General features: G+C 41.4%; 1 protein-coding gene and 1 non-coding gene across 3 annotated transcripts in view; one reads left to right on the top strand and one right to left on the bottom strand.

The window, feature by feature from the left end:
• LOC136260546 (E3 ubiquitin-protein ligase HUWE1-like) overlaps positions 1–22,337 on the top strand; it is a 26,374-nt gene extending 4,037 nt beyond the window's left edge. Inside the window, exons 18-46 of one of the 2 annotated variants that reach the window (XM_066054332.1) lie at positions 16–107; positions 1,587–1,762; positions 2,532–2,766; positions 3,281–3,526; positions 3,578–4,119; positions 4,180–4,302; positions 4,592–4,647; positions 4,699–4,883; positions 5,080–5,334; positions 5,381–5,515; positions 5,655–5,969; positions 6,019–6,132; positions 6,186–6,295; positions 6,345–6,429; positions 6,541–6,653; positions 6,708–6,759; positions 7,264–7,399; positions 7,449–7,530; positions 7,579–8,599; positions 8,653–9,607; positions 14,572–14,763; positions 15,872–16,102; positions 16,154–18,141; positions 18,202–20,068; positions 20,170–20,748; positions 20,802–21,454; positions 21,554–21,853; positions 21,904–22,094; positions 22,148–22,337. In XM_066054332.1, the coding sequence (XP_065910404.1) occupies positions 16–107; positions 1,587–1,762; positions 2,532–2,766; positions 3,281–3,526; positions 3,578–4,119; positions 4,180–4,302; positions 4,592–4,647; positions 4,699–4,883; positions 5,080–5,334; positions 5,381–5,515; positions 5,655–5,969; positions 6,019–6,132; positions 6,186–6,295; positions 6,345–6,429; positions 6,541–6,653; positions 6,708–6,759; positions 7,264–7,399; positions 7,449–7,530; positions 7,579–8,599; positions 8,653–9,607; positions 14,572–14,763; positions 15,872–16,102; positions 16,154–18,141; positions 18,202–20,068; positions 20,170–20,748; positions 20,802–21,454; positions 21,554–21,853; positions 21,904–22,094; positions 22,148–22,250 (11,132 nt within the window). In that variant the 3' untranslated portion in view covers positions 22,251–22,337. The remainder of the gene's footprint in view (positions 1–15; positions 108–1,586; positions 1,763–2,531; positions 2,767–3,280; positions 3,527–3,577; positions 4,120–4,179; positions 4,303–4,591; positions 4,648–4,698; positions 4,884–5,079; positions 5,335–5,380; positions 5,516–5,654; positions 5,970–6,018; positions 6,133–6,185; positions 6,296–6,344; positions 6,430–6,540; positions 6,654–6,707; positions 6,760–7,263; positions 7,400–7,448; positions 7,531–7,578; positions 8,600–8,652; positions 9,608–14,571; positions 14,764–15,871; positions 16,103–16,153; positions 18,142–18,201; positions 20,069–20,169; positions 20,749–20,801; positions 21,455–21,553; positions 21,854–21,903; positions 22,095–22,147) is intronic. The other variant, XM_066054333.1, reaches the window with a different exon arrangement.
• Trnas-cga (transfer RNA serine (anticodon CGA)) lies at positions 7,125–7,206 on the bottom strand. Its single transcript has one exon. It is a non-coding gene; the product is annotated as a tRNA-Ser (tRNA).
• Positions 22,338–22,644: the final 307 nt, after the last annotated feature.

Genomic DNA, 22,644 nt, shown 5'->3' on the forward strand with positions numbered 1-22,644 from the left:
TGTCATATCCCATAGGGGATACTGTGTGTAATCTGGGTATTGCAATGGATGAGTTAATGAGACATCAACCTTCACTGAAGACCAGTGTCATTGTTGCCCTCATTGAGGTACAGTGTGTGTTACTTGTGAACTAAATGTGATGCATGATGAGATGGGATTAATGTATTGCACATGTGTACATCATCAATCAATGTCTGGCCTTCTATTGTGCTAATGTTCTTACACATAGTGGATTTGCTGCATTGCACTTTTCTTGCTTTATTTTATAGCTGGTTATGGGTTGTTATAATCAGACGAGTAGTTAGTTGATACTTTAGTAATCATGCTTACCTAGCACATCACTATGTAGTGAATATTGAGGAAAGTACCTATAAAATGATGTTAGAGACAAATTCTATTCAATTAAGAAATAGGGAATTCTTTGACAGTAAAAATTTAATTAACGGTTTCCCCCGTCTGTGGATTTAACTTCATTATTGTGTGCAGGTATCTGTAGTGGTATATGACTTGTAAGACTCCCTTGTAACTATAATACATTTTCTTACAAACTTTTGTTAGTCACTAACCTTTCTATAAAACATCACGACTGAAGGGCTTAATATGGACTGGACTCACGGACTGGACTGACGCACTGAGCTGGAAATAGCTTTTAAACAATAATCCAGACATTATCCATTTCTTGTAGTACTGGAGACACTACTATCGAGCTACAGCTGCTGGTCTGCTCTTCCTTACCAGTCAACAAAGTAGCACGTGCACTAAGTAATTAGAATACACTTACGATACATGTAGAGGCTATTGTTGAAGTGTAGATGTTTTCGTTTGTTGCTTCAGTACTTAGCACTAGTGTTAGGGCTGTAGTGATGATCTGAGCCATTTATTTGCATAGCCCATCACCTCGCCGGGCGGTGACCACCTATAGCTACCCTGCTAAGAATTATTACTGGCTCATCTCTACAATCCTAGGACTAGTTCTAAAGCAATAAAGGAAAACATCTACACTACGACAGTAGCCTCTATCACGCTTTATCACTGCTAGTACTCGTGTATCATAAGTATATTCTAATTACTTAGTGCACGCACTAGATTGTTGACTGGTAAGGAAGAGCAGTACCAGCAGTTGTAGCTCAATAGTGGTGTCTCCAGTGTTGCAAGAGATGGATAATGCCTGGATTATTGTTTAAAAGCTGTTTCCAGCTCAGTGCAGTCCGTGAATCCAGTCCACGAAATACATTACGCCCTGGTGAAGCTCTCATAGTTTATGCAGTTTGCAAAAATGTGACAGTGTTAAGCAAGTAAAGTACATACCTACTACTAGAGGTATATAATAATATTATTACAGACCATGTCAAGTTTAATTCTCAGGTGTAATAAAGGAAGAACAATAAGAACTAACAGAATTGTTGTGCAGTTGCAAACCAGTTTGTTTATTGTTATGTTCCACTCGGGCATGCCAGATTCAGTTAGACACTCTTTCCTCCATTATTTAGTCTAGGTAGTATTTGTATGTGTCTAATCCAATATGTGGTTGTAATAATGCATGTATCAAGGGTCCCTATTGAGTATATTATTGTTATATTGTATAGTTACTGAAGCAAGTGAGGTTACTAGGCCTACAGCAAGCAGTAGTTCCATCAATTGCTAGTACAGAGGACAAAATGTCTGCCACTGGTGAGGGAGCTTGTTCTGATGAAGAAGAAGAGGAAGACATTGACGTGGTCAGCACGACTTCTCACAAGAGTCATGAAGACGATACCAGAAGGTATTTAATGTGTCATACAGAATTCTAAATATCAGTCCACCACCAGCCAAATCAATTTCCAATTTTTTGGACCTTGGTTGCTAATTTCATAAACTTTGCTCTGCTATGCAGACTACTGTACAAATAAGTGTGTCCTACATAAGAACAAGATGCTACAAATACCGGCCCATCCTTCTGTATACTACTACAACACTTAATTACCCTTTGGCCCCTAAGTTAATAAAAAAAGAGTTCTGTTAAACGCGAACGCCACTATAGTGGTTCTTGTTACACGCATGCGTTCAAACGCATATATCTTGTAAACAAAATATCCTATGAATACATGCTACTCTGTGGTTAATGGATATTATCCTAAGCTTTATTCGAGCATTATAGCACAATCGAGTGTGATGTAAGGCGAATCTGCATTTGAAAGAATTTTTGGCTGTTTTTAAGACGATAGTTACGACAATACTACCTGTCACAAAGGAGAGACGGAATAAATTATGTTAGTAAAGTTGTATGATGTTGTAGACGTATCCTTCGTGAGTAGTTTAATGCAAACCACAAGGCAATAGATGGTCCCTACATGGAGTAACAGGAGCCCAAGTTTGTATGTCAAAACGTGTATTTTTTGTAAAATAACTTTTGTTTTTAAGAACCAAAGCCACTATTATTCAAAGGGTTAAAGTGGCATTCAAAGGGTTAAATAGTGTCATTCTTTGCATAAGTAATTTAGCCTGTTTGTCCATGTCTGCTGTATTGTTAATGTATTATTGTGCTATCATAGTGTATCCAACAAGAAGACATCAGCTCCTGTACCAATAATGGAGTATGTGTTACATGTGGTGCACTTTCTTGATGCCATCTTGAGCACTAATTCTACTGATGATCATATCAAGGAGTTTATCAACCAGGGTGGTCTACCAGCATTACTTGACTTAGCTACTATACTGTCACTACCACTTGACTTTGCTACCAGTAATGCTTGTTCAGCCATTGCTACTGCATGTAGAGGAATATTGGTTAGTAATAGTGTGTAATCCGTCACCTTTTTCCAAACTTTCCTGGCCTGGACTGCATTAGGCATCACTTTGTACACTAGTGATGTGTCTAAGGGATGACCAGTTTAGTCAGGTGATCTTTTTAGACATGTTCTGCTGTACAATGAGCCTTATGCGAAATTACGTCACAAACATAAAAATGGCTGCTGTAGTGTGGGGACTCTCGTAAAATTTGTATGGGTGACGATGGGGAGAAATTTTTTGAACAGCAGCTAAGATGGAAGATATCAAGCTCTAACCAGCAGGTATGTTAGCTGAAAGGATAGGAATAAAATCAACCGAAAATCGCTTTTGTGTACCTATTGTAATGTCTTATAGCCATACCTGCTAGTTAGAATTTGATGTCTTATAGCCATACCTGCTAGTTAGAATTTGATTCAAAAGTTTTCTTTCCATATATAGTCGCCCATACGTAATTCAGATAAGGCCCATATATAGGATTGTGTATTGTTATGTGATTGTGTGTTGATCACAGCATATTGGCCATGAACCATTGTTGATTACTGAGATATTCAAGAAGCTCAATTCACTGTTACAAGCTGTAGAGTGTTTTATCAACTCTCCTAACTGTGCTGAGGGTTCTGTGTTACTAGAGGAGATCACTACATGTCGTAGTGTAGAGGATGTTTCTGAGAGTTATGTTGACACTCCAGTATTACATAATCTAGCCTGTCTCAACTCTGTACTAACTCTGTGTGTACACTTGGGCAAAACCAATCAGGTACTGTCATAATTGTAATCCTGCTATGTTACATATGTGTGTGTGGTGTAGATTGAGCCACGGGCATTGATAGTTAACCAATGGGGCTCGGCTGATGGATTAAACATTTTACAACAGCTGTTAGCACTATATCGGGCACTACTATGGGAGGGGTTCACTCTGTTAGCCATCGCTGATAGCTACAAGGAAGAACCAAACAAGACAGACCACCCAACAGCAGAGAGTAGTAATGATGATGTGCCCCTTGTGTGTGATGAAGTGATGCCAAAGTCTGGACACTTTTCTCCGTCACTCAAACATTTATCACCCTCCCTGAAACATCTTACCCCTTTAGTGGCAGTCACTTCTCGTGTGGGCAAGTCAATAGCTGAACTGTTAAGCCTGCTAGTCCGGTTGGCCACTGGGCCACTACACAGACATCACAGACGTAGTTTCCATGCTCCGACAGTGTCTCAGCCACCTCCTAAAGAAGCCATTGACATGTGTCAGAATGTAGCATCAATGTTGGTGGATGGGTTGTGTTGGCTTATACCACTACCACACCTGCAACCTTGTGTGTTGACATCATCGCTAGGACAGTGGCTGTTTGAAGGGTATGTGGATAATTTCAAGTGTGTATACATTTACAGCTAGTTTCTGTGTATTTCCTACAGGATGACCTTTACATTGTACTTGGTTGAAATGAGCGAGTTTTTGTTGTTTGATGAACGCAAGAGACCTTATCATCTAATGCTACTTCATTTTGACAAGTCAAATGGATTGGGAGCTCTAACAGAGTGAGTGATTACTGGATGGGTGGGGTTCAGAGGTGTAGTTGTCTGTAAAGGGAGTAGTTAACTGCAAGGTGTGTGGCTACACTCTAGTGTGTACAGGTGGCCCATTGTATAATGGCCTCACTGTATAAGGGTTGAGTGTTACAGTATAAGGTCATTAACAAAATCGTAACTTGTTCTTATTTTAATGAACACTGCTATAATAACCACAACTGGCCGACACTTACTGTGTAGTACATCAATAAATTGTATTTATTGTGTGTGTGTTATATTTCCTTACTTCCCAATGCAGGTGCTTCCATAAATCCTTTTCTGCTCTTGTGAATATGAAGAACACTAATATTGATGGTAAGATGACCTTCAATACAGGGAGCTTTTTCATACAATGCTATGGTGTAGGGAGTTGTGTGGATTTTCTTGATGGTTGGTTGAACTTGGTAGAGAAGCTGCTCAACACCCAGTCAATCATGGACTCCCCTCATGTCATTGCTACTGCTCCATCCACAGGGCTCACTTCTACAACACCTCAACCTCAACCACAACTCACATTTGATGCTCTGAAATTCTCCATGAAAGCTCAACAGGTATGTAATGATGCCCATGTAAAAATATAATAATGGGTTATCACATCATTTCGTTGCTTTAAAAAATACTAGTGGACTATTTTAGTATAAATGCCATTTGGACCATTTGTAATATACTAGGCCTATTGAAATCTTCATGTGATGATACAGTCAATCTTCTCATACATGTAATTACCACTCTTGTGTACTTATGTAGTGTTTAGCTCCTTGCCTGCTGCAATTGTGGGATTCCAATATGTTGGAGCAGCTTGCGTCACATGTGGTCAAACTGGTGCTGTCTTGTTTACGGCTACTGGTCATTGGTGAACAATTTGTTGCCAAAAAACTGGACAAGAAAGATGATACCTCTACAACAACTGTAGCAAAAAGTGGCCAGTCGTCTGCTACCAGTGCCCCCCATCGTCAAGTAGCACCAACAACATACAGGGTAGATCCTGGATCACTTCAACAGGTTAATATGATGATTATAGCTATGTGTATTAGTGTGTGTTGTGTAGCTGATGGACATGGGGTTCTCAAGAGATCATGGTATTGATGCATTACTGGTGTGTGGTAATGACCTTACTACTGCCATGGAGTGGATACTGTCACATCCACCACCTGCTGAAGCCACTTCTAGTGGAGGAGAGCCAGTAAGTTTGTTATCAAATCACATCTAAGCATCACCCTGAAGTAATCATGATATTGTCCCATTTGTGTTTATGTACACACATTAGTCAAAACACGTTAAGACTATATTCTTTTGTGTATGATTGATGATGTCTTCAACAGTTGCTGGTGTCTGGTGGATTGTCTGAAGAAGAGCAAATGATGAGAGCCATTGCACTATCCCTTGAACTAGGGGAAGGAGAGAGTAGCAGTGGTAGCAACAAACAGGAGGGAGAGGTTGAGACAAAGGAGTCTTCTCCAGAGCCATTGGATAGTCGTATGCTGGGCAACTTTGCTGCTCAATTGATGACCAACTGCCTAAAGTTGATTGACACCATACCTGATGTTGTACACAAATTGTGCAGCTTGTTCACAGCAGTGGGTAGAAGGAATGGCCTAGAATGGCAGCAAATAGCAATGATACAGCTCAGAGATCAGGTATTTGCAATGTGTGTACATCAAGGTTTGTGTCATCGTATGATTCTAGGCATTGATCCCATTGTGTCATGAGGTAGTGTCTAGTTATTCTGATAAGAAGGAACTTGATGGACGTGATGCACAGCTGAAGTGTAGACTCCATTTGGTTGCCTTGTTGTTAGAAGTGCGTAATGTGTCATGATGTTTAGCAATGTGTGTTATTGTGGGACTTGTTAGGAAATGCCTAGAGTGTGTGCCGAGGTGTTTTGTGTGGCAGAGTTACATCAGTTGATGGTTCAGTTACTACAGCTAGTTAGCAAAGATACTAACAACTTTACATCACCATTGTGAGTTACTGTTACTCTGCTCTGACATTTCTTTACTTGTTGACAACAGGTGGCTGATCAGCTTGCTATTGTTAATGGATTCCTTTGAGCGTGTTACCCTTTACTGCCAGTGGAAATTCTCCAGCAACGACAATGTATGCATTATTAGACTACAAGTTGTGGGTCAATCACTTATGTTTTGACTATACTGTCTCCTAGTAAATGTGGTTGTTGTTGTTTATCAGTTGTTTTTGTTTTGTATGTAGCATGAGTACATCTGGCAGTGGTTTGATGACATCTCTCATCGATGGTGCAACTATTCTGTGGATGACAGTGCCACGTTGGAGAAGGCTTATCAGACTGGTGATCCTAGTTTAAAGTGGGTAGTGCTAACTCTAGAGTGTAATGTTACTACATGTGGTCTGTATTGTAGAATATCTAGTGGAAGGCAGCGCTACATGGTACAGTTTGGGCCTATGTTACAGGTAAATCACATGTAGCATTGCCATTTTCTTTTTTTTTTGCTGTCACCTGTGGCATGCCACTGCACTCAGTGTATTGTTGTCCCATATTTATTCTAGCTAGAACCAAGAATTCGTAAACTCTTGCTTAGAACAAATGGCACAACTTTAGCAGTAATGTGTATTCCCTGAAAGAAAAGGTTATGAGGGCGTGGGTAAACCTGGCTTCATGTGTTGTAAACATAAGGAAATATGTCGTATATACAGTTGGCCATGGCAAACATGCGCATCTATGGAGAACAAAAAATAAAAATAGTTGGTTTGCTGGAGAAAAAAAAAACGTGCACATAAAAGGTAAGGAAATCGAAAAAAAAGCAATGGTGAAGTTTCGCAGTGAGCAGGGTTCGAACCTGCGCGGGGAGACCCCATTGGATTTCGAGTCCAACGCCTTAACCACTCGGCCATCACTGCATGCCGGAAGTTTAATGTCATTTATGTCTATATTAAAACCTATGTTTGTTATAACAGATCAATGTTGACACTGGAACCAGAAGGCCTGTAATGAGAACACCTATTTCCAAACCTAAAAGCAAAGAAACTACAGCAGATTCCTCTTCAAAAGCGGATGAAGGCAGCAGTAATGATAACATAAAGTTACAACCTGGTTAGTACACTACTTTCATACTTATGTACTGACTACAATGACCTTACAGATCAACAAGAACCTACAACTTCTAAAGAAGAGAAGTTAGCTGTAAATGGTTTCAGTTTACAACAATCAGTAAACATAGTTAGGTAAGGATTGTATTATGTATTACTAGTCTTTTCTATTGTTCTTACTAGGAGTTGTACACAACTCATTACATGTCCTTTGGACCAAGATACACTCCATGCTACACTGAGGTTGTGTCTGCGTTTTACTAGACATCATTCTCTAGCTGAGGAGTTTGCTAGACATGGTGGACCCCAAGCACTGCTGGCTAAAAAGAGAGGCTCATCTTTTAAGGGTTTCTCTTCTTTAACTGTTTTACTGTTACGACATGTAATGGAATCTGATGCCACTCTATCAGAAACTATGGAGACTGTAATTCGTTCAGTCATTGCCAACAACAGACCCAGGGAGTCAAGCTACTCTACAGGACAAAGAGAACTCCATTTAGTAATGAGAAAGTTAGCACCTGCTGCTTGTAGGAACGTAGCACTATTCAAGGACACAGCTTGTACATTATTACGAGTAAACAGCAAGCCCACTAGGGTAGACCAACAACAACCACAACAAAGAAGTGGAGCTGCACAGCGGATCCCATCCACTCTAGTTCACTGCACTCCTTCCCAGCTACAAAAGACAGAACCACACAACATTTTACCAGTACACGGTGAAGTTGTGAACATGTTACTGGACATACTGTGTACCCTGGAGGAAGGTACTAAGGTACAACACTCAGTATCGTCATTAGATAACAACCAATTGTTATATGACACTCATGATACTGTACATGTACAGATGGGTAATGTACATGTTGTGGGGCATGAGAGGCTATCAGCTCGAGCTGTGAGTCTTACTAGGGACACGGCTACCAATCGTAGTCAGAGAATTCCATCATTACGAGGTAGACCAGTAGAAGATGATGATGATAATACATCAGAGGACATGAATGTTGAGTACAACAGTAGTCAGGCAGCCTCTCCGGAGAGAAAGGACAGTAAAGACATGGCCACAACTGGGGAACAACAAACAGAACAGCCCATCTTGTCCAAGGCTGCACTACTGAGACTATTAACTGAACTGATTGATGCTTACCCCAACTGTTGTCAAGTGGTGTCTGACTCTACTAGAACTATTGTAGTCAATGGGAATACTAAGGTAGGGGAGCGTAATGTTTACATGCTGTATTTATCCTGTTTTTTGTCATTTAGCAAATGACTTTTCTGGCATTTGTGATGGAGCACCTATTGCCTCCTGACCCAAGTGCTACCAGCATTTCTAATGTCTCCAAACAGTCCAAAACCTTCCTACAGTACATGGCCATGAGCAGTGTCTCTACTGCACAACTGATGTTTGTTAATGAGTTCAAGAATTGTTTTGCTCGTGCACTGTTACTTCCTGAGTCATCAGTTAAACATAACTGGTTGAGGTCTTTGGCCAACTTGCTGAGTGCTATTTTGGACAAGCAGAGTAGTTTGTCAGCGCGGACTGTTGCACGCATGTTAGTGCGTAAAGGCATCATCACTGATCTGGCACGTGCTGTTCACTGTCTGGATCTTAACAGCTCCCATCTGGTCTCCACTATTAATACAATATTGAAACCTCTTGAAAGCCTCACCAAGTTTGTTAACCAAGTGTCAGCCCTACAGCAAAAGCAGGGAACTGGTGATGATAAGGCTGCAACAACGAACACCTCTGAGACTAATGGTAATACTGCAACCAGTGCAGCAACAGCCAACACTGATCAAACACAACAACAACAACAACCTGCTGACCAGAGAGACAATACTACCACCACCACTACTACTACTACTACTGAACAACAACCTGTTAATAGTGAGCAGCCAATGAATTCTACTGACCAACAGGAGTCAACTAACATGGACCGTTCTCTTTTTGATGGGGTACAAAATGAGTCACTTGTCCCACTAGAAGAAGAACCACAAAACATCGAACATGAAGAAAGTGAACAACAAAGTATGCTGTACCCAGCAGCCGCCATTGTTGATGAGCTAGTTGAGGGTCTGATAGAGGAAGGACTTCTTGAAGATAGGCAGTCTGGAAGTGAAGGAAACTCCATCAGTGATATGGAGACAGCCAGTGATGAAGATAGTGAAGAAGCAGCTGATATTGAGGACAATTGTAACTCAGCAGGAGAGGAACAAGGTAAAGAATGAATATTGTACTATCAAACTTGGTGTGTTTAATCACAGTGTACCTGTGGTAGCTGGAAGTTTTCTATAATGTTTACTGTTAATGTGGTGACTTCCACTAAATGTGGAAGAAAAAAAAATCTGCAGGTTCAACTTCGTGTAGTGAATCCCAACATTTGTCCTTCACATTTCTAGCCATGCACTATCATCAAGTGTAGTATTATATAGTAGGGACCTAACCTTTCATGGTAATTTAGCAGTATTGGTTGGCTGACAGTATGGTTGGTATTCCAGTGAGAATTTTCTAATGACTAAATGATATCAATGGCTAATGCTACAAACTTGACAGCTTACCATAGTCTGCGATACACTGCTCAGGTTTCCTTTGTACTCCTTTCTATCCCTGTTCCCTTTCTGTTCTAGCACACACAGAGGTGTTGATTTGCATCAGTAGTTTTGTTTATAGGCCAACTGCGATTTTCACAGTACTCTTCTGCTGATTAATACCATATGCTTGACGTTATTAATATTTTAAGTGATGATTTGACAAGGGCCTGAAGTTATATTGAGTGAGATGAGCAAATATAATGCTAGTATTATCTCTTACCACACATAAATACAGCAATTAGCAGCTCTAATCACTAAAACACAACCAGTAAAACAAAATGGAGTCCAATATCCGGTGGTGCATGCGCCTGCGTTAAGATTTTGCTGCAGCCACAGCAAGTCCTGCAAGGTAAATGAAACAGGGAGGGTTAATTGACATCTACAGGATGGACTAGCTAGTGTTACATTTACAGTACAATAGTACTGCATAGTAGGGACCACAAAGGAGTCGGTGTGGCCCATGAAAAACATCACCCAAAAAACCAGCATCACTTTTCCCTGATGACGATGAAGCAGTATTGGTAAAACTAACCCCAAGCAAATCTTTAGATTGACTCTAAATGCTTTCAACTATGGAATTTTTAAAATATATATGTGACCCAGTCTGAGAAAACCGGTCTTATCACCCATGTCAGCAGATTTGATTTTTCACCCAGGACACACAGCTACATGAATAAACTATCTAATTCCACATTTAAAATCAGCTAGACTTGAGTGGTCTGGTTTTGCTGGCTGCTTTTCCCGAGCCCAGTGGCGATCCGTACGTGTGGTGTGGGGTCTTAGAGCTCTGGTCAGCCTGGGAATGACTGTATGTGGCTGTACAGCTCTGTGGTGTTGAATAAGTACCTCTGCTGTGAATTTCCTTTCATTTTAGCCAGTTTTGAGACCTCAATGGCTCAAAACTTGGCCTAATTCATCCCTTGGCCTTCCTTTTCAATTTTGGAACACCATCTTGCCTGCCTTCCAGGGCCCCTGCGTCCCACCCAATTTGCAGCTCGCCTGATACAGTCAACCTCGGTTTAAAAACTATCTAAAATGGCGGGAAACTTAGTTGTTGGCGGGCGTTGCTATTCACTGGACTGGACTACTGGACTGACATATTTTTGGTTTTTGCACATTCTATGGTTGGATTTATTATGGAATCTTGCTAGTAAGCACCCTTAGGGCACCGGCAGCCCACTTCTAAATGCTGAAGACGAGCAGTGGAATATGCGAAAACTGAATTTACTACCATTTATTATGCCACTATCATGACAGCACTTATTCCTTACCCTGGTGTGTGGTAATGCTGCCGGCAGTGCAAGGAATGTGCGGACAGCATTAGTTAACCAGCGATCAACTTGACTGTAGACTTAGAGCAAGCTTGAGGAACAAGCTAATCTCGCTAGTCTTGCTGCTATAGACTTCTCAGTGTTTCAGTGCAGGGGCTTATCAATTAAAGATTATAGCTAAGTGCCCGTGCTGAAAATCGAATTGGTAAGCTCCTGCACTGAACTAGAGGTCTGGCCATGCGAGACTAACTTGCTCCTCAAGCTTGCTAAGGATATCTCGAAGGATATTGTCTACTGGCAAGTTGATCACTGGTTAACTATTGCTGTCACATTCCCTGCACTGCCTGCAGCATTACTACACACCAGGGTAAGGAATAAGTGTTGTATAATAGTAGTAGCGAAATTATTAAGAGACAGTTTTTGCATATTCCACTGTTCGTCTTCAGCATTTAGAAGTGGGATGCAGGTGCCCTAAGGGTGCATAGCTACTAGCAAGATCCCATAAATCCAACCATAGAATGTACAAAAACCAAAAATATGTCAGTCCAGTCCACTGAATAGTAACCCCCGTTATTGGCTACTTGCACAGTGGATGCTCTGGAAGGTAAGGAATTGGTATAAAACGTGTGAAAATTTGGTACACATAGCTTCAACCATTGGTGAGCTACAACACACTAAATACTTAAAACCGGCATTTCTCGATACTTTTAAATAGGTGATAAGCCCGGTTTTGTCAGACTGGGTCACATATATTAAACGGAATTTTCTACTGACTGAGTAACTGACTGATGTCTTCAGACAAGCGTACTCAATAATGGCTAAGGCTACCGGCTTGATTTTTTCACTGTTTGACTTCACCTCGGCCCAAGAGGTGCCTTTTGAATGCATTCTTCATGGACTTACTAGTGTCCTCCTTTGTGTCCCATTCATCTTTGCTGACAGCAAAGCAAAAAATGTCGATTTGGCGGTAGCACGTGATGGCTTCCCTTCGTAAGGGAAATCATCCATAATTTTCATAGTGGCTACTTTGATTGCAGAGGTACTTTTTGAACAGTTCTTGATTCGTAATGCTGTGTAACGGGTCTAACATAGCTGACAACGATGCGTATTGGATGCTTCACTTTTCAGACAATAATTGATATAACTGGGGTGCGCAGTGCCATTCCTTTCACAGTATGTGGGTTCACCAGTCATAATAATATTATTTACAAAAAAGTCAAGTACACCTGAAATTTTCAACTAGAGTAGGGACTTGTAGCACATCGATAAACAGTACTGAAACAAGTTGTAGTAGTACGTGATATTAAATCACAGTAAAACAATAAGAAGTGTTATATCCCTGCTGGATAGAACATGCTTACTCTAGTTGAAAATTCCAATTTTTTGTGTACTTGTCTCACTCAATATAATCTCGATTTAACTTCAGGCCCCTTGGGCCCTCATCAAATCATCAATTAATCTGTTCTTGTAACACTACTGATTTTTTTTATTTTTGCTACATTCACCTGGTCATAGGAAGAGCAAAACTTACCTAGCAATGGATTTGCCTGTTCATGGAGAACCCGATGTGTAAGTTGCAGAGGACTGCATCTGTAAATTATGACCGTTTGATTATGCACCTGTAGTTTATTTTCGGTATTCAGTACAAATAGATTTTTTCTGTTGTTGCCACTTTGTAGCATTGTAACTTCAGAAGTTTTTGGCTTCTAGAGCTGAAACTTCAGTTGACCATTCTTTTAGCTATCTAGATAAAGAAAATGTAACTCGAATAAGGTGCTAACATGAGGTGTTCTTGCAGATCCTATCACGTATATAAAATTGACAGCACTAAGATAGCTATCAACAGCCTTTGTGACACCCAACCAATCGGCTGGTATAACATTACTGTAGCTTTCAATTGGTAACAAAGACCAACAGGAATACTTCTATGGTACAGAGACCAGATTACCATACCATATAGTATTTTTTTTAAAATAATTATTATTGATTTAAAAAATGAAGTAGGGATCTATGCAATAAAAAGTAGTGAAACAAGAGATGAATGATGGTATTACAGCATAGCTCAATGGGAAAGTCCCTACTTTGGCATTGAGCAAAATTATAGCTAATGTAGTAGGAACTTCCCATCAAGCTATGCTGTAATACCATCATTCATCTCTTGTTTCACTACCTTTTATCACATAGATCCCTACTTCATTTTTAAATTAACTTTTTTTTAAATACTAGTTTGTTTTTTGTTGTAGCAGTTGTAGCACAGCTAGTTACAGTGTAACTTGTGAGCTTGCTATTAAGTTCCTGTACAGCTTATTAAAGTATGTACTAGCTGTGCCAAAATAGGCCCGTAGTAGTGTGCATAGCTTACCTTTGATCATAGTAGCAGTGGCACCCAGATCTATGACCTGTTTCAGTACAATGGCCTGCGTTCTATTCACCTGGGCCGGAAATTGTTCGAACGAACAGGCCCTTTCAGTTGTCTGAAGCTTAGTCTCCAGTAACAGGATGAACTAATACAATTTCCACTTGAGTACTATCCAATCACTCGCTGATCTTGCCGTCCGGCACTGAGTGGCTGAGTCAGTGTGTTCAGAGGAACAAGCTGTCAAGTATCAGTCTGTAACAAATATCTTCATCGGGACGATTTTTAAAGGCAGCATTTTAGGCGGCGTGCGGCATTTTCGAGGGGATCCCTACTTAAACAGTACTACTGTACTGTTTGATAACCCAACACCACTGTAAAGGTAGGCTTGTACTACTCGCCTTCCATTGCCCTTGGCTGGAGGGCTGTCTGTGCAATGTGTGTGCATAGCTGTTATCATAAATGGGTCGATAATATAACCTCCATAAGGTCAAATCAGTGCTCCAGTCTGCCATGCGGAGGATGTCCTCCATCAGGACTCCCTTCTCTGAAGCTGCTGCTGTGCTTGAAGTACCACTACTAGTGGGTGTGGGTTGCCAAATGGGTCCCTCAGCATATCTGGGTTCTCTGGAAGGACAATAGGGAGTCAATCAGCAGTTCTGGGTACCATTGCTGGGATCTCTATATCTGGCCACCAACTCTAGTGAGTAGTGACACCTTCTCCCTGACCTTGAGGCATCTACTGATTAGACATCAGTTATTAAAAAGTTCAACAATGGAGGTCACCTACATCTGCAGCCATACTAGTGCACATTTTCTGCTATGTGACTAATTATCTACTAGTATAGCTACAAGTGCTTTGCTCCTTGTTATTCATCATTGTGATCCCTGCTCATATTTTAAAATTTTCTTTATGCTTGCATACTATAAGCTGCTCAATAACAAGTTGGGTTTATGTGTTAGAATCAGATGAAGAGGACAGTCAGGAGATGATTGATGAATCACGTGACACCATGATGATAGTAGAATATGATGAGGATGATGAGGATGATAGTAGTGAACATGATCGTCATTCTGTACAGGATAATGATGAACAGTCTGAGGATGACCTGTCCTCATCTAGTGAAAATGACATCATGCATGAACAAATGTGTGGTATGTTGTATGTGTGTGTGTCCAGCCTGATCCTGTTCATGTCTAGTCTGTGAGCATGTCTGTCTTTCATGTTTCTTTTTTAAGTGCTGTATAGTAGGGAGCACAAAGAAGTAGGCATGGCCCATGAAATAACATCACCCAAAAACCAGCCTCAATTTTCCCTGACAATGATGAAGTATTGGTTAGGTAAAACTAAGCCCAAACAAGCTATCAGATCGACCCCAATCGCTTTCAACAAGTTGCTACGGAATTTTTTTTTAATTATTTATGGAATTTTCTACTGACTGGCTGACTGATGCCTTCAGGCAAGCATAACTCGATAACGGCTAAGGCTACAGGCTTGATTTATTCACTCTTCAACGTCACTTTGGCCCGACAGGTGCCTTTTGGCATATCGCAGTACGTACAATGCATTCTTCATGGACTTACCAGTGTCCTCCTTTGTGCCCCATTCATCTTTGCTGACAGCGAAAAGTGTCAGTTTGGCAGTAGCACCTTCCCTTCGTAACGGAAATCGTCTGTATTTTTCATAGTGGCTATTTTGATTGCAGACGTGCTTTTCAAGCAGTTCTTGATTCGTACTGCTGTATAATGGGTTGAACATAGCCAAAAATGAAGCATAATAGATACTTTTCAGACGATAATTGATATAACTGGGGCACGTGGCACCATTTCTTTCTTTTGGTATGCGTGGATTGCAGAGGTGCTTTTTGAACAGTTCTTGATTCGAAATGCTACATAACAGGTTGAAACATAGCTGACAACGAAACGTAGTGTATACTTCACTTTTCAGACGATAATTGATATAGATGGGGCACATGGTGCCATTTCAGATGCGGTATGCGTGGGTTCACCAGTCATAATAATTATTTACAAAAAAAAGTTAACAAGTATATACACAAAAAAAAATTAGAATTTTCAATTAGTATAGCATATTATTGTTTTACTGTGATTTAATATCATGCACTACTCCAGCTTGTTTCAGTACTTTATATCAATGTGCTATGTCCCTACTTTAGTTGAAAATTCCAAACTTTTTTTTTGTGTACTTGTGTTTATCCTTTGTCTGTGCTATTCACTCACTCCCAACTTCCTCTATTGTATGTAGCTGCAGCAGTTCTAATACCAGGTGAAACAGGAGACAGCCATGAACAAAGGGAAGTAGAGGAACAACACGATCACCATCATCACAATGATCATGAAGATGATGTTGATGATGATGAGGACGATGATGAGAGTTTGGAGCTTGATGATATGGAAGATGATTACGAACATGAATTTGATGTGTACCATGATCAAGAAGAGTACGTACAAGTAGGAGGTCCCTATAGTGGATGGAGTAAGTGTGATTATCAATTTATCATTGTTACTGATATATAACATATTGTAGGAGAATTTACTGGAGGATGGGAACATCACTTACACCATCCAGGGCACTCATTGTTCAGTCGACACTTTCACATGGGTCACAGTGGCAGTTATCTTATTGGGGAATCTTCTGGGGATCACACCATGTCATCTACTGCCTCTGCTAGCATGTCACAGTTACCAGCTCGCCATCCATTACTGATGCACCAAGAAGTACCACAGGAACACACCACACCTCTGGGATTTGCTGCCCATCGTGAAGCTACTAGTGCAGCCAGTACCAGCCAATCACTTCCAGTACTAGATCACAGTGAGAACACCATACCTCAATCATCATCAGCTCTAGCTCAGCTACTGTCAACCTCTAGTGCCCATGATGTACTGAGACTAAATCGTAGTGGCTTATCAGGCACTCACACAGCCACAACTACTGGTGGACAAGATGTGGGTCATACTGATACTGAAGACCCTGGTAATCAGACCAGTATTCCATCCACCTATTCTAGATGGAGTGAGGAGTGTGAAGCATTAGATGGTAGTATACAACATTTGTGTATCAACTGTATCAAGCCAAGCATCATCACCTCCCTGGAGCAGACTTACGATAAGGAGAACAAGCGAAAAGCAGAAGAGAAAGAGGATGACAAGGGACGTTCTAGTACAGCAACAACTGATTCTACTGCAACAACTAGTTCACTAGAGAGGGCAGTCAGAAATAGGATAGCCACTGCTGCAGCCAATGTTAACAGTGCCATTGACAACTTACATGCTAGTTTACAAAGTGTTGCAAGTAGTTTAGCTGGAACTGTTGAGATGGTACGTAGTGGGCTGAGCTCACCTGCAGTAGTAACAAGCACACCTAGTAATAGGGGAAACACTGATCAAGACAGAAGTGAAGAACAAGAGGATGACAGAAATGAACTACCATTGCCTTCTGCAACAGAAGAAAGTACCACACAACCATCATCAGCTGAACCACCTCCACTTCTTGTGCCCTTTACTGAGACACAACCTACCAGTAACACCACCACATCTACTAGTGATACTTTAACCACTCCTACTGTGCAGTCGTCATCAGCCACACTCACTTTGCAACCACTACCCATGCCCACTCTACAATCATCAGCCACACCCACTGTGCAGCCATCAGATACACCCATTGCTCCACCTTCAGTTACAAGTGTTCCACCATTAGCCACTCCCACTGTGCCATTTGATGGGTCTCAAGCAAGTGCTGCAGCTATGTTACAGAATACTGATCCTACTGATCCCATGTACATGTTCCTGTCTGCAGTAGCAGGAGCTCCAGCCCCTCCCCTTCCTGAGTCATCATCTGCTGCAACCACTGCTCCACCCACACAGGAACTGTCTGAAGATGAGGTGCGACAAAGAAGAGCAACTTCAGATGCTCTGAGAATAGCATCACGTATTGCAGAAATGTTCCAATCTGATGCCCTACCACTTCCTGGTGATGATGATGATGATGATGATGAAGATGACGAAGATGATGAGGAAGTTACTGGGGTCATCACACAATCAAATATTGCTACCTCTAGTCTTGCCAGTTCCCTGGCTGCTAGTCTAGTTCAGTCACTGACAACTGGCAACTCCACATCTCCCTGTACTACACTGGCCCCTCAGTTGTCTGATAGTTTACAAGTACAACAAGCAGTCAATGAGTCATCTCAGTCAGGACAATCAGAAATGGTGGGGGATATTATTCCACTAGTACCAAACCAACGGTCAGCAACTACTACTGCTACTGCTGCCAGAAATAACACTGCATCTGGTGGAGCAACTACCAATGTACTGTCATTGATGCCAGAGGAACTGGACTCTACCTTCCTTGAGGCACTTCCTGAATCAATTAGAGAAGAGTTAGTTAGTCAGCATGCTGCTGAAATGAGAAGGAGACAGATGCAATCACAAGCTGGAAGTTCTGGTGACAACTTTGTGTCTACAATAAGTCCTGAATTCTTGGCTGCTCTACCTCCTAGTATACAAGAAGAGGTTAGTTGATATGCTAATGTGTTTATGTATTTATCTACATGTGTGTTGTATTGTCTGTAGGTGCTGGCCCAAGAGAGGCAACAAGCATCGGCTGCAGCTGCTGCAGCCAACCAGCCTTCAAATCAACAAAGCCAGCAGCCAGCCGACCCAAGTTCTTTCCTGCGTAATCTTCCTGCCAGCTTAAGGAGGACAGTACTGGCTGACATGGATGACTCACTGTTACAGCACTTGCCACAAGAGTATGTGACAGAGGCACGTACACTACGACAGGAGCACACCAGACAGATGTATGAAGAGAGGAGTGCTGCATTATTGGAGCATGTTATTAATTCTGGTAGTTGGGTATCAGAAGCAGCTGTGTCTGGTCTCATCCCACCTCACCGTCATTTTCTTGGCTTTGATCCCTTACGTGCAGCTGGCTGGAGACCTCGGGCAAACATTGGAGCCAGTAGCAGCTCTACCTTGCAAACTACCAGGAAAGGGGAGACAGCCAAACAGATGTTAGACCAAGAAGGTTTGGCTTGTTTATTGTTACTGTTCTTTGTGGACCAGAACAAACTACACGTCAGCCGTTTACATCGTGTCATCAAGAACCTCTGCCAGCACCCACAAACTAGAGCGTGGATGTTAGCTAGTATACTGTCAATTCTAGAAGAGAGTTGTTGTTCATCATCTAGTGAAGCTCAGGTACCTACTGATCTGCATGTGGTGACAGGAGCAACAGCTCATGGTAGCAGTAGTAACTTCTCATGGCTCAATTGGAATATTTCTGCTGCTCTTGGCTGTCATGCTCCTGTGCTGCAGTTTAAAAAGGCTGGTACTTCTCCTTCAGTCAGTATTCATCCCTATGCCAACTCTGTTCTTAGTAATTCTATGTTAGAACTTTTGATATTTCTAGCTCGCTTGTTTCCTGCCAGTTTTTTACCAGAACAGTTAATGCCCGGAGAACATAACGAAGTTGCCAAAACTGTGATCAGTAATTTCTGGCAGCTACTGCTCAAACTTGACAGTATGAACAGCAAGAAAGGGAAGGGTTCATCGAAAGCATTTGTGTTGAAGGAAGAGAATGTAGAACAGAAGGAGTCAGAATTATTTTCATCATCCATAGTTGGACAATTAATCAAGATGTTCAACCACCCAGTAATACATGACAGTACTTCATTGACTGACAAGCTATTCCGCCTTCTTGCCTTAGTGACCTCTTCAATACCAAAATCTGGTTTTGTACGAAGAAGGAAAAGACACTCGACATACAGTAAGGAAGCTGTTGCCGATGAGGAACCTGCAGCGACTACTGATAAAGCAGCAACTATTGATAAAGCAGCGACTACTGATAAAGCAGCGACTACTGATAAACAAAAAGACTCCGATGTAGTAGTGGTGTCTAAGGTGCCTTATTCACAAGATGCTGAAGAGTGTGAATCAGCTGAGGTGTTTTTATCATCTGGGTCACAATCCAGTGTGGAACAACAGCTACTTCATGACACTATACACACCTTGATTGTGGGCAAGTGTTCAGAAGATGGTCTTGAAGATGCTACACAATTCTTGATACAGTTATCCCGTGCTGACAACAATACCAGAGAGATTGTACTCCACTTATTATTGGATGGTGTGCGTCAAATTGGAGAGAAGGTATGTCAACAGATTAGTACTCTACTTCAACAACTTGAGGACAACAAGCCGGCATTGTCCAGTAGTCGACGTCAGTCCACCTGTATGGATGAAGATGTGACATCATTGACTGCTGCTACTGCCACTGCCATGGTTGGTCGTAATACTACAACTAACCACTCAAATGATATTCACCTACCAGCTATGGTGCCACTCTCTTGTAAGAATTCTCAACAATCTTTTTTCCTTAGACTGCTGAAGGTGGTGTGCCAGCTAAGAGAATCAGCCCTGACTGCTGCTAATGCAAACAGATGTAAGGAATTGTATAGCATGTGTGTGTTTGTAAAATAGTGTATGTGAGTGCCTGGTGTTTGTATTAACTTGTATACTCATGATGTGTCTCTTGTTATACAGCTAACAGTTCTACGAGGAACTCATTGTTAAGTGGGGAGCAAACTACAGCTAGTTCAACAGGACCACCTCCCCCACCATCAGATGGTACTGCAGAGCTGGTGGTACCAGAGCAGCCACACCCACCAGACAATGACACAACACAGGAACAGCCCCACGCACCTGATAATGATGCACAAGAGAAGAAAGAGCAAGTGTTACCAGAGACTCCTACCAGCACAATACAACGATTTAACCCATCTGTAATAAAGCCACTAAGTGGTCTACTAGGGTTGAAGAAGTTATGGGATGCACTTAGTCAGTGTCTGTGTTCTTTAGCAGACACTAATGACAACCATGCTGTGCTTGTGCTACAACCAGCTGTGGAGTCGTTCTTCCTCGTACATGCTGAGAGGAACAATGAAGGAAAAACACAGACTACATCTCGTAGTAGCCACTCTGTGTCTAGACTAAGAGATGATACTAATCCAGTGTCCCCTGTTGCATTTAGTGATCTCAGTCCTCACCCGTCGCAATCAGACATGGACCATGACCAGTACACTAAACTACCTGAGGATAGTGCTCTGTTCCTTCAGTTTGCTGGTAAGTGATTTAGTTGTGTGTTTCTCATTGGTGTAATTGTTGTGTGTTAACAGACACGCATCGTGTAGTACTGAACCAGATTCTGCGACAGACCACAATTCCACTGGCAGATGGGCCATTTGCCGTGCTGGTCAATCATACTAAAGTTTTAGACTTTGACGTCAAACGACGATATTTCCGACAAGAAATGGAACGGATAGAAGAAGGCTCCAGAAGGAATGACCTTGTCGTCCATGTACGAAGGGACCACGTGTTTGAAGACTCGTTTCGGGAGCTGCACAGACGAAGCCCAGAGGAGATGAAGTCCAATCTTTACATCAGTTTTGAAGGGGAGGAAGGTCAAGATGCTGGAGGGTTATTGCGAGAGTGGTACCTGATTATATCACGAGATGTCTTTAATCCTAACTATGCCCTGTTCACGACCACCCCTGGTGACAAGACCACTTACATGCCTAACAGTAGTTCACACATCAACCCTGACCATCTCAACTACTTCAAGTTTGTTGGAAGGATCATTGCTAAAGCAATTTATGACAACAAGCTACTGGAGTGCTACTTCACTCGATCATTCTACAAACACATCCTGGGCAAACATGTACATTATACTGACATGCAAGCAGAGGATTATAGTTTCTACCAAGGAATGGTGTTCTTACTGGAGCATGACTTAAACGACGTTGGAGCTGAGCTGACCTTTAGCACAGAGGTAAGAAGTGTTGTTATTATCTGTGTACAGGTGTGTATGTGGACTTTGTGCAATATGAATGTTTTCTTTGTGTTTAAAAAGTTTATCCCTATTCGCCAGGTTCAAGAGTTTGGTTTAACGGAGATTCGTGACCTCAAGCCAAATGGCCGCAATATTCCTGTTACTGAAGAGAACAAAAGAGAATATGTGCAGCTTGCTTGTCAGATGAAGATGACAAGTTCTATTCGTGCACAGATCAAGAGTTTCCTAGAGGGATTCTATGAGATCATTCCCAAGAAGTTCATCTCAATATTTAATGAACAAGAATTGGAACTACTGATCTCTGGTATGCCCACCATTGATATTGATGATCTCAAACAAAACACAGAATATCACAAGTACACAGAGACCTCACTACAAGTAAGTTATTGATATTGTTGAGTACTCACTAAACACTGTCTCTTCTTCAGATCCAGTGGTTCTGGAGAGCCATGAAATCATTCGAGCAGGAAGATAGAGCACGTTTTCTTCAGTTTGTCACAGGTACATCACGAGTACCACTTCAAGGCTTTTCCAGCTTGGAGGGTATGAATGGTCCCCAGAAGTTTCAAATACACAGAGATGATCGCTCTACGGAGAGACTGCCATGTGCTCACACTTGGTATGATAATCAACATTGTGATAATATTTGTTACTATTATTTGTTTTGTGCAGTTTTAATCAGTTGGATCTACCTCCTTATGAGACTTACAATAAACTACGAACTCAATTGCTGCTTGCCATCAGGGAATGCCCTGAAGGATTTGGATTTGCCTAATAATAAGTATTTCATGTACATTGCATATAATACAGATTACAATGCACGCAATTATATCATTTTAATTATATCTAATTTAGAAAGTTATTGTGCTGAGTGGTTAGGTTGTGTCCGCAACTCAATGGTACTGTCTCTGTCATCATTGCTCTAATCTTAGGATCAACTAAATTCTGATAAAAATCTATGAAGTAGCCTTCAATTTGTAGTGCATACACTAATATGAGTTGTGGCTTTATCTCATTGTATAGAATGAGTGTACACCCAACAGTTACACCAAACAGTTACATGCAAGTTCCCATATTGCCTGAGTGGTATGTTTTGCGCATGTTTGTTTAGGAGGAAACGTTTTTGCCTGCATAATTATATTGTATGGAACATATGTACCAGGGAGTCT

This window comes from Dysidea avara, chromosome 7 (assembly GCF_963678975.1).
Source record: "Dysidea avara chromosome 7, odDysAvar1.4, whole genome shotgun sequence".
Classification (NCBI taxonomy): Eukaryota; Metazoa; Porifera; class Demospongiae; order Dictyoceratida; family Dysideidae; genus Dysidea; species Dysidea avara.